This window comes from Zophobas morio, unplaced genomic scaffold, assembly GCF_036711695.1.
Source record: "Zophobas morio isolate AGI-343-1 ecotype UQ-CSIRO unplaced genomic scaffold, CSIRO_AGI_Zmor_V1 ptg000021l, whole genome shotgun sequence".
NCBI classification, from domain to species: domain Eukaryota; kingdom Metazoa; phylum Arthropoda; class Insecta; order Coleoptera; family Tenebrionidae; genus Zophobas; species Zophobas morio.
In genome coordinates this window covers 3,868,928-3,881,112 of record NW_026972126.1, presented here as the reverse complement: position 1 = coordinate 3,881,112, position 12,185 = coordinate 3,868,928, and the positions used below count along the sequence as shown (strand labels likewise).

The following is a 12,185-nucleotide window of genomic DNA, read 5'->3' as shown; positions in this document are numbered from 1 at the left end:
AATTTGCTCTTTAACCCTTAAATGCATGAATTTTTATTTTCTTCAAAAAAAAAATGTAATCCGTTTACAAACTCGAGAACAATAATGAAAAAAATATTTAAAAAATTCTATCAAATATTTTTTATATGAAAAAACTAAAAAATGTGCATGTATCAAATGTGATACATTGTGCATCTAAATACAAAAATTCATTTCATATGATACGTTTTAAAACAATTCGATTTTTGATTGAAGCAGAGATTTACTCTACATTTGTTGCAATGCACATAAGTTAACCCTTTGCAGCCAGGAAATTTGCATCGTCCTCTGTTTTCTATCCATTCCGGCCAGTGGTCAATTTTGTCGGTCCTGACGTCGAGAGGCGGAATTATAGCAGCTGGATTTCTTTTTTTCTTTAGTTCCAGAGACTCTTGAATCCCTCCGCTTGGACGGCCTCTTTTGGCTGAAGATTTGCCTAATCTGCATAGGCACTGTGTGATTGCACTTCTAAATTTTTTTTGGTTAATCGGTTGTATTGTCTTTACTTTCACGCTTCTTTTATAAAGTAGCCAAGCATTGACCACAGTTAAATCCACCAAATGATAAAATATTCGCAGATACCATATCTTAGATTTCATTTTAATCCTGTGACGTCCAATGTGACTATTCAACGCGTCGACGCCACACATATGTTTATTGTAAATTTTTACTATTTGAGGGCAGTTTATTTCTATAGGTACAATACCGTTATTTTTAGTATTACATTGCACCAATCCAAGGTCATATACGTGTCCTTGCAAAAATGTTGATGACGTCATCAAAATATTGTGTAAAGTAAAAACTCAACTTGGAAATGCTGGACATGTTTCATTGTACTTCACGAGTGAGGGAAGTTCTGTCGAAACAATTTTCGACCAATTTATTATATTTAGGATACATTCATGCCTTATCATTATCATTACCCTTTTGTTTCCATTTTATTTATAGTATTGGTAATGTTAAATTTGTTAGTGTTAGTTACTCTGTAAGGCACGATTAAATGTATCAATTATGTTATTATTATTACTTTTAGGTAATATTTAGCTGCAATACAGAAAGTATTATTGATTAGTATTAAAACACATATTTTATTTTCATAAGAGTTCCTTAAATAGTATTAAGCTTCTATGAGTAAATTGTAGCTCTTTAGCTAAAATAAATACCTTATTATTATTATTTTTGAAAGAGTTTACATAAAGTCGCGATCTTTTCTATAGAACCACTCCCTAGTGTAAATTTTCAAAATTTGTTTGGTGTAAGTGACCTTGACGGGTTTCTGGGGGAAAACATATGTGTCAAAAATTTGACAGGTTAGATGGCCCCATTGTTAATGTAGATATTTTATTTTAATAAATAGATGAACAGAACATACAGTCTGCACGGGATACAGTGCGGCATAGCTGAGGGCAACCGAAACATTCGTGTTGTGCTCTTAGATCATATAATAAATAGATACCACCATGCCAAGTTCTTTCCCTAGCAGAGCCTGTGACGACATCCTCCTGTCACACATCTCTCTCGTGCATGAAGGGATTACAATGAAGCTATCCTTGCCTGATCACTATTTGAATTTTGCGCGCCTAAATTTTAGGAAGTATGTCTGAACTAACTTCGTACGAAAGATGTTGACAGCTTGATTTTATAAATAATTCACAGTAGATAATGAAAGGAATAGTAAATTATTGGGCAGCAATTGTGATCCTTTATGATTACATCACTTAAAATAGGATCTTTGTTCTAAATTCTAAAATTGTTTCTCGTACAAGAACTCGAAAGAGAGGTTAGAAGAAACATCTGTCAAAAGCGATTTGTTGCGCTGGTGCGGTACAAGAATGGAAGTGAAATAGACATATACAGATGAAATGCATATAACAAAGATGAAGATGTGGTGATCGCACAAGGATAGCATTATACTACTCCCCTTGACGTAGAAAACGACAACAGATAGCTTCATGTCTAGTCACACCTTTCAGTTTGAGTATTGGTATCTATTTATTATATGATCTAAGGTTGTGCTAGTTTCGATTGCCATTTCAACTACCGCTACCAACCGCGTTTGGCGTAAAGTATTATATGACAGGGCTACCAACTTGACTTTTTATCGAGTGGTTCCGTAGAAATGACCGCTACTGTAGTCAGTTTTAATAACTACGAGCATATCACGAAAGCACACAGAAGAAACAATATCCTAACTCAAGACGTACCGATTCCTCAATAAACATTTATCACTTTTTAAGATGAATAGAATAGAAATCATGCTTTTAGCAGTTTTCAAACTCCCGTTTTTTTAGTTTATTTGCAGGTGACATCAAACAAGAGCTTAGAATTTTGTTTGGGAGTAAAAATTAACACAGTTTTTCAGAGATCTCATGAAAATGTTAATTTTATGCAATAAGAAAGTATTACCTCCCGGTTACATACATTGTAACGTATGACTTGCATTCCAGCATAATATATTTTTAATAAAAATGATCATCCTTGAACGCACATTTCTTTGTTATTAACTTGAATATCTGTACTTGTTGTGTTCTTCTCTTATTTATTTCATAATATTTCCTAAACTAAATTTGCCTGTAGATGATTACTAAAAATAAATAAATTATGTGTAGATATGTATCTCAATGATAAACCAAGAATGTGTTTGTGTATAAAAAACCATTTAGTCAGAGCTAATGTAAAATAAATAAAAGCTTACCATACGATAATTTTTATATCCTACCAACTTTTGCTAAAACAGGATGTTGCGTGTACTTTATCGTCCAAAAAAACTTGATCACTTTCAGTAACGCAAGAGAAAGAATCAGCATGCTGTCTATAATTTTTTTACATATTTCTGTGTTTGTGAATTATTGCTATTCCTTTAATATTGATACAAATTACCCTATTGTCTATGAAGATCCCTCCAAATATTTGTTGCGTAGTGTAAACACATCTAGTTATTTTGGTTATTCACTTTGTGTTATATCCAGGAAAAAGAAGTAAACCTTGGTGAGTAACAGCATAAACTTGTAAAAAATGCACAAGATCATGTAGTGTTTAAACTCTATTAAAGGGTATTAATTGGTGCACCTAAAGGAATCGATGCTAACAAACGTACCAGTGGCGTTTGTTTTAAATGTGGAATTGCAGAAAGCTGCGAATTTTTTGACATAAATGGTAACTTGCATATTGATTGACTTTTAACACTTATTTAAGAATAGTACCTATTTGTATTTATCTTTATAGCTTATTCTTAGTCGGCACGTACAAATTACGAAGAGAGAATTGATAATGCATGGTTGGGTGGATCAATGGATATTAACTATGAATCCGAACGGATTGTAGTACGTATTTGAAATTTATTACTTAAAAAAAAGGATTTTAGCTAATTTACTTACGGGTTAATTTTTATAGACTTGCGCTCCAAGATGGATAAATGTACACAAGCAAGGTAATGATTACAACATGCAAGGTGCATGTTACTGGTTTCCTATTGGTGATAACAGTACCAAGAAACTTTTACCATTAATAGAACTTGGTGCGTATGACTCGCCATGTAATTATATTGAAAATAATAATGATTCCTTTTTTGAAGACATGGACACTTATCGAGATCCTACGACTGGAAAATCTGTTTACAATTTTGCTCAAGGACAGGCTGGATTTTCGGTCCATATGCCAGTTGTAAGTTCTAATTTTTTTTTCGGATATTTTTCTTAAGAAAGAGAAAGCAATGATTATGGGTGCTCCTGGTGTTTTCAACTGGCATGGAACGACAATCTTATACAAATATAACATTCAAACTCCTCCTGTTGCTAGTCGTCTGCAAAATGCTGGAACAAGCAGAAGATATGCAGATCCTAGTGAATTCAGTTATAAGAATATTGCCCGTGCACTTGATACAAAGCAAACTCTTGCCTTCGATTTGTTAGGTAATAAAAGTGAAAATTATTTGACATGTGTAACTAAATGTGGTTAGCATTTAGTAAATGAAACATGACAAAATTTTAGGTTATTCATCCACGTCCGGTTATTTCTATTCCAAAAAACTATTACTGTATGTTTCTAGCGCCCCCAGATCAGAATACAAAGGTCAAGTGAGTTGTAAAAATATAATTTTCAAATATGTATTAACATTTGTGTTACAGATTTTAATCTACGAATTCGCAAAACCTATAGGAACATCACTGATTGTCAAAGAAACCAAACACGGTCAACAATTTGGAGAATATTTTGGTAGTGCCATAACGGCTGGCGACATAAATAATGACGGATTAGATGATTTAATAGTTGGAGCTCCCTTTCACACAGCACAAAAATACAAAGGAAAAATATATATTTTAAACGGTATCACATTGTGGGGAAAAGCATCAATGGTCAATTCGGAACCACAGTACAGTACTTGGGTGACATAAATCATGACTCCTTTGGCGGTATGTAAATACTGATATACTTATATTTACACTTTTAATGTGGTATCTGTCTACTGATTCATTCGTATCGTGTTTTTGCACGTTCGTTTAAATGGTTGAGCACCATTTTGTTTTATACTTATACCTATCCATATTTTGGTGGTCCAGTATGTGTATAAATATGTACAAATAAATTTATATTAGCCTTTCAACCAACAAACAATGATTAGTTTCCCAGATATACCACAATTTTACAAAAAGATTATGACGTGCCAAAAAAAAACTAAATTGGATAAATGTTGTTTTATAATTTTAATTCTTTTTTTTTTCAAAAATCTGGACGTTTCGGGTAAAAACTCAATACTGAATCATAAACTACATAAGTACGACAATGTTATTTTATACAATTTAAAACCCATTTACTATGTACAATTTTAAAGTGACGTCATCACAATATTGGTGGGGATGATTAGACAAATCGGAGATTATCTGTCTAATAAAAATCCGGGACGGGAGACAGAAGGATAGACAGACAGACAGACGGAAACGGGAGACCTATTTCTTCGTACTGTAGGTGTCATGAAAGATTGAGAAAACGAGAGAGTCGGCCGACGAATTTGATTACAATACTTCCTTCGTTTACGCTCGGGAAGTAAAAAATATTTATGTAGTGATGAATCACAAGCATAGGCTTATCATATTTAAGACATACTAGAGAATCTATTTGGAAAAATTTTGAGCTGACGTCATTAATTTTTTGGAAGGAATAAGCAAATATATATTTTGTTTAAAAATGTCTTACGCTTATCATAACTTTAAAACATTGTAAGATTTCAAAGCATTAAATTGCAAAATGTTGTTATATGATCTGGAACGTTTCGGGAAAAACCAAGCATGGATTCATAAACTAAACGTCTAGAACCATGTTGATTCATACACCCTAAAACCTATTTACTACGTACACTTTTGAGGTGACGGCATCACATTGTTGGTGGGGATGACTACTCGGAACCTTAAAATTCTCGGCACGAAGTGCCTCATATTTCAATAGGGTTCCTCGTCAGTAATGATGCATTTTCCTGACTTTTATGTAAATAACTGTTTATAAATACCGTTGATAAATGAGTGAAAAAGTAACCAAGTTATTATTTTTTTTTACTTGTTTTCCAATTAAATTTTATTTAAAAATTTACTAATAAAATTGTACTGCATGGTTTTAGATGTAGCAGTGGCAGCACCTTATGAAGACGATAAAAGTGGTGTTGTAAGTATACGTATTTAGAGGTACTGCTGAAGGTTTAAAGTCTATGTCTTGTCAACGTATAGTAGGAAAGACTATATACCCAAATATAAGAGGATTTGGAATGAGTATTTCAAGAGCTGTGGATATAGATCTGAACCAATATCCAGGCACTAATCAAGACTATTTAATCTTATACAATTTAATTTTTTTCCTTTTAGACCTAGCAATAGGCGCGTATTTATCTGGTCATGTGGTTTTATTAAGATCTCGTCCAGTAATTACAATCAAGAACTTACATCTTTTGCGCAACATTTAGAATTTAATACAAAAAGTCTTGAAATAAGTGAATGTTATTGGTATCACCTAAATCAAACCTATCCTAGCAAAATTAGTATGTATTCTCAAAATAAACACAAAGTACCTTAAAATGAATATAATTTCATTCTCATAGGAATCAACAGAACTCTAACAATTAATCAACAGTTAGGCAGAACTTCTTTGGAAAATCGTAATTATATGCAAATAATAGACCTAAGTTCATATCAAATGACTTGCCAAAATTTCACAGTGAAACTGTCGGTAATTTTTAGTTGTGTAACCAGCCTAACAAGGCTGGGGCGTGAGTTATATAAAAAAAAAATAATATTTTTGAAAAATTAAATTATCTTTAAACGGGTAGCGTGTTTTTATCTCGTCTTCTACCTGAGAAGTGTTAATCGCACATCACAGAAAAATGGGAATTCTCTTACCTTTCGAAACTTCCCTTCTCGCTGCTCGAGGGCACGGAGTCACTCACTAGTACCGCTGTTTCAATGCACTATTATTTTAACGGAAGGGTAGGCCGCAAAGTCCGCAAAAAGAAAGTCCAACGTAGTTGAAAATCGGTCACCCTTATTTATTTACACACACTAATGAATTAATCAAAAATTTACACAAGAAAACCAAAATGAACAAGTGGATCACCGCTCGCGGTGACTTCCACAAATTTAGAAAATAAAACAAATAAAAATTTAACACTAAGACACTTTGAAGCAAAATTTAAAACAAAGAACGCGACGAGAAGGAACGAGTTGCACACTACAAAATCCCGGCCAGAGAACTGACAAAAATTGACTAAACTACTCTTTTATAATTTCGCCAAGAGTGGAGATTCCACCCGACGTCAAAGGGGCTAACAAAGAAAAACCAATGGGATGAAATCCCCTGTGTTGGAAAGAAGTGCTTTCTCGTTCTCTCTCGTCTATACCAGCAAAACCGCTCAAATCGCCGTCGATTTACATATTCTTATCAAAAATTCCTGACAATATCATTTACATTATACCATGAATCTATCGAACAGCTTTTTGGAGTGGCCACTGGCTCGCGACTTAACTAGGATGGCCAGACATAGATCTCGAACCCATCAAACGTTCTTTTACTTGTGACTCGGCTGTTTCTCACAGGTGGAACTGCAAACTTTATTCCACCTGTGGTAGGCCAGATCTATGTCCGTCATCCATCCGAATTTCCAACCTTTTGTTTTCTCAAAACATCTGTACACAATTATTTACAAAGTGAGGAATCGCATCACACCATTTCGATAACGGGATGTCTCAAACAAAGCCCTTCTCTGCCTCTGTCCCCATCCATCATGGTCGCTATAAAACTGTGCCGTTTCTTGAAATTCGACAAAAGGGCTAGGCACGCTTGAAACTCAATTTACTTTTTTAACGACTCCCTCGGAAAAGATCGGACATGTGGTACTATAAAGTTAACCCGAGGGTCCAGTGCCACATGCAGAGAGGATGGGATATAGCTAGATGGGACAAAGGAAGTATATGGATCTATTTGTTGGGATTTTCTGGGAAGGTTTGGAAAAAGTGATTTTTAAGGGGTCGTTAACAAGAATTTCGACCCATGATGAACAGCCGAGACAAATCAGCTCGCGGCAATGACCTTTTTTGGGATTGCACGTGCAGTCGTACAAATGCACTTGTTACAGTTGGATTTAAGATTTAAGTGAAAACAAATAACAACATTTTTTTAGACTTCATTTTCTAATCGTTACGATTCTGTAACGGTATCGTTGTCACATTCATTTATAAGTCGAGAAGAACATAAACAAATTTTATATGTGAATCAGGACCAGCAAGGAACTGATTTATTTTGCCCTAGGTGTCCCGTTTATGATATGAATAGATCGATATCTTCCAATACTTTAACAATACCATTTACACTAGGATGCACTGACAATATTTGCAGATCTCGTTTAAAAGTGACATCGAAATTCATTGGTTTAGAAGAGTAAGCTAAGAATAACAATATATTCACAGATTTATTAAAGTTGTTTTTAACACAGGGAAGATAAAACGTTTACACTAGGCGCCAAGAGTTATTTAACATTACAAATTGATATAAAAAATACTGAAGAAAAAGCATATTTAACTCAAGTACTGACTACAGTACCCGATTCTATTACATTCCGAAGTATTCCTTCAACTTGCATGGAAAAAAATTCGTCTTCTGTCATGTGCTTTGTCGATAATCCACTTGAGACCAACAGTCAGGTAATTTGTGTAATTACATTAAACCGTGAAAGACTTTTCCGTTCCAGAAATCGGTAAGTTTAGATCTAGATATGACTAGAATAAATAGCAGAATGTACGATGATTCGCTTACTTTCGTGATAGAGCTATTTACTAGTAGTGAAAATAACGGAGACAAAATAAAGAATCTGGTCCTTAAATTAAGACGTGAAGCTGATGTGATCATCACAGGGTAAGTTAAATTTTACATTACGTGCTAGTTGACAAAACTCTTTTACTAATTCAGAAAATCCGAAGAACATAGGTACTCATACCGAAACATATCTGAAGGTAAACCCCAATTTTTCGCAAATATATCAAGTTGAAAAATTTGGACGAAGTCCTTTGAATGAAATTGTTGTCGAAATAAACGTCCCTTATATGCTTAAATTCGAAGATGATAGAGAGATCACCTTTACTAGTTTGTACCCTCCGCTTAGAATTTTGGACGATCAAGATGTTACTTATACTAGCGATTTCCAATATATAACTGAATTCTATTCTGAAGGAATAGAGGACACGGCTTCCGAGAAAGAACACTCAAAGCGTTTTGTAAGACAAGTTCAAGTATTTAACAAATCAACAACCGCTAAGCAAAAACTGACCAAAGAAACTGAGTTAGAAAATTTGCAAAATCGAACGTAGTATGTTAACTGTAGCATGAACGAAGTTAGTTGCTTTAAAGTAATATGTACCGCGGGATCTTTAAAATCCGGACAAATAGTTACAATTAAGCTCGATATGGTTTTAGATATCGCTACTCTTAAAAGTAATTTCGAGTTTTAGGTTTTTTCAACAAATTTACGTTTGCTATTTTAGATTTATTAGGTAAAAAAGACGTTATTCTATTTGCTACTCACGGACACGTTGTGATCACAAATCCTAAAAACTTTATACAAAGCGGTAACGAGCAAGACAGGGTAGAAGTAGCTTCTCTCTTCATTGGAGTATCACAACGTGAAGATATTGCGTTATGGATCATTATTGCTTCTGCGATAGCGGGAGTAATACTTCTTACACTACTATTTGTCGTTTTAGTTAAAGTATGACCTTAAACTATAACAAGTGATTCAAACTTAAATGAATACATTTTTAGGCTGGATTTTTCAAAAGAACAACTAAAGAAGAATTAGAACAATTAAAGAAAGAGGTAAGGTTTGCGATTATATATATTCCTATTTGAGATTAAACTGATTTATCGTTATTGTAGATGGAATTAAGTGCAGGTGCAAATCACAATGAAAAGGAACAAGAAGATGAATAATGTCCATCATATTACTAATTATAATGAATGTTTTTGCTAGTACTAGTTACCTTAAAACTAACACATTATTAAAATATTTCTTGTTTTGATAATAAAGATAATTAAAAAAGTTTTTGTTTTTTCTGATAATAATAATTTATCACTATGATACACTTTTTCCATATCACACTACAGCGATGCTGAAGTCAAAAGTTTGGTACCGTGAACCGGTGCAATCAACATTTCCAACTTCCATATAGGTTTTGTGTGTGAACTCTATAAAATTTTTCTTCTTCAATCACATGACGCGCACAGACCAACAAGTCGGTGATATTTTGGAAACCTCTTCCCTAATAAGTGGTAACCTGATAATACTGATAACATTTGTGGTGTTTGCGGTGAACTTCGTTGTGGTATTATTTCGCTTTATGAGAGCTATTAGTTCTGACCAAATTAGCTCAATCGGATTAAAAACACCATGATATAGAGATAGTCGTAATATTCTTTGCCCTCGTTCTTCAGCTATGCAATCAATTCTGAATGTTTTGTTATGGTCTTTAGTTCCTAACACTTCAAGTAGTTGTTTTTTTGTGTAAGATTCTTCGTAGTACAAATCATTTGCCATAAGGAAGTTTTTTATTTCTTTCTTATTTGACGACGTGTTTGGGATTTTTTGCTTCTGTGCTGAATGGTATGAGGTGTTATCTAATAAAAACACTGTATTTGGTGACAATTTTGGGAGAAGTTTGTTTTTGAACCAATTTAATACATCAGCGGTCATATTTTCGTGGTAATCGACGATTGTTTACTTCATATTTGCAGCAGATAAGAACAGCCCATCATCTATCCTGGTACACTGGTACATCTAATACATATTTGTTGCTTTTATCTAGTGATGTGAGTAAAAAAAAAAATTTGTTTTATTGGTTTTAAAACACATTTTTTTTTTGTTTTTAAACATAGGGTAGGTTTCATTTTGTTTTTTTCTTAAACAACTTTAAATTTTCTTTCTTTTATTCCCGTCAGTTTTTATGAATTTTTGTTTTTTCTGGTAACATACAACTAATAAATAAGTTACCGTTTATTTGTAATACATAATACGAGTATGTACTATGGCACGCAAAAGTATTGTCTGTACCCAGCAGCGAGGGGTATTAATTTCCTCCGCCTCCTCTCTGTGGGTTGTCATAATCCCCTAAACGCACAGGTAGAATAATATGGACAAGAACTAAAGTTTCCTTGCTGACTACAGAAATTGATTATACAATAGTTGTAGTGTCACACAATAAAATATTTTAAACTCGGAAAGTATTTTTCTTAATATAAAAATGAAAAAAAAAGTACTCTAGTGTATGATTTAAAATATTATTTCATAAAGCTGGTTGACAGCATGCCCAACAGATTAAGACAACTTTTTATCATCTTTGGAATTTGACTAGGTTGTGTGTTAAGATTAAATTGTTTTGTTTTATTTATTTTTTTTAATAATAATAACTAGCCTCTCCTTTGCGTTGAGGAAACAAAATCATTAAAATAATAAAATTTCATTTTCTTTTAACGCAGATGGGTGTTATCGGAACGTGTTAATAGTCGAATTCATTAACAGTCCAAGTTAAGTATGCACTGAAAAATTGGGATTTCATTTTTTCCTGTTAGCCATCTACTTTAAATATAATTCAAACAAAAACCGCATAATCAAATTTTATATTTTTTTAAACAAACGGGAAATAAATTTTCGGTGTAACAGTATACACTCTACCCGAAGTTATTGCGAAATGTCAGATATTTGGAAAAGAACTAATCTGCAACAAATTATTATTAATATTAAGCAATGAAGAAGAAAACGAACGTTAAAAAAGAGAATCAAAAAACTAATTAAATAACTGGCAGCAGATTTCGTTATTTGAACAGACACCAGATAATTTTTATATATTTCATTCCGAGGTTTCGACTTGTATTATTTCCGAATTGTCAATATTCGTCAGTTTATTCGATTTCTCATTTTGAACTGGAAGGGTTGAAATGGCATGGGTGAAAGCGGTTTTCCCACAGGATGTTAAAAACCGAACTCTGACTAATCTGTATTTGTCTTGTGATCTGCCGTTGGCTCAGGTGAGGATTATCTTCTATAATTTCAACCATGGCAGGTTCATTTTCTGACGTTGTTACTGCAGGACGTTTGACTTTAGTTTTCTTAAATTGATCAACTTTTCTTTTTCGAGTCTTCTCAATGCTTGGTTAGTTAGAAGGAATTGTATCGCTTGGCATGTAGATGAACGGCGACATCGAAATTTCAATTAGACTTTCCCAAAATTAAAAGTATACCGGTTTTTTCGGAATGCGAAAGCACTGTTACCAAAAGTTGAAAATAATTTGACTGTTAAGTAGAAATAATTTGTCGTAATTTTGGCGCAATCATTGCCATCTACACGTTATTTATTATTTATAAAAATTTAAAACGAACTCGTTTATGGAAAATAAAATGGGCTATCCAGGCGTGAACAGTCTAAAAATAATTATCCTCTGTTGCTGATATTTTCAAATCTCTTTATTTCTAGCTTCTTGTGATTCCTCTGTCAACTGTCCACTAGGAAGCAAAGATGATGAAATAATAATGATTCTATGAATGATAACAACGAATTTTTTTATTAAGATTTATTACTTCCCGAGCGTAAGCTAAGGAAGTATAGTAAGCGAGTCCATTGGACGAATTGACATTTCATGAC

At 33.3% G+C, this 12,185-nt stretch overlaps 2 protein-coding genes across 2 annotated transcripts in view; one reads left to right on the top strand and one right to left on the bottom strand.

Annotated features, from left to right (window-relative positions):
- Window positions 1–9,509, top strand: part of LOC135133270 (integrin alpha-V-like) — a 201,630-nt gene extending 192,121 nt beyond the window's left edge. Inside the window, exons 2-13 of the mRNA XM_064061608.1 lie at window positions 3,244–3,341; window positions 3,412–3,535; window positions 3,593–3,929; window positions 4,009–4,094; window positions 4,146–4,430; window positions 7,807–7,935; window positions 7,991–8,198; window positions 8,246–8,409; window positions 8,464–8,985; window positions 9,036–9,259; window positions 9,313–9,366; window positions 9,427–9,509. Of these exons, the coding sequence (XP_063917678.1) occupies window positions 8,877–8,985; window positions 9,036–9,259; window positions 9,313–9,366; window positions 9,427–9,480 (441 nt within the window). The 5' untranslated portion in view covers window positions 3,244–3,341; window positions 3,412–3,535; window positions 3,593–3,929; ... (4 more) ...; window positions 8,246–8,409; window positions 8,464–8,876 and the 3' untranslated portion in view covers window positions 9,481–9,509. The remainder of the gene's footprint in view (window positions 1–3,243; window positions 3,342–3,411; window positions 3,536–3,592; window positions 3,930–4,008; window positions 4,095–4,145; window positions 4,431–7,806; window positions 7,936–7,990; window positions 8,199–8,245; window positions 8,410–8,463; window positions 8,986–9,035; window positions 9,260–9,312; window positions 9,367–9,426) is intronic.
- A 248-nt stretch (window positions 9,510–9,757) lies between these two features.
- On the bottom strand, window positions 9,758–10,240 carry LOC135131599 (uncharacterized). Its single transcript, XM_064059410.1, has one exon. It carries the CDS (start codon window positions 10,238–10,240, stop codon window positions 9,758–9,760), a length of 483 nt encoding a protein of 160 aa, XP_063915480.1.
- Window positions 10,241–12,185: the final 1,945 nt, after the last annotated feature.

Bases quoted from the DNA above. Each gene is read 5' to 3' on its own strand.
- LOC135131599 (XM_064059410.1), bottom strand. From the start codon at position 10,240: ATGACCGCTGATGTATTAAATTGGTTCAAAAACAAACTTCTCCCAAAA.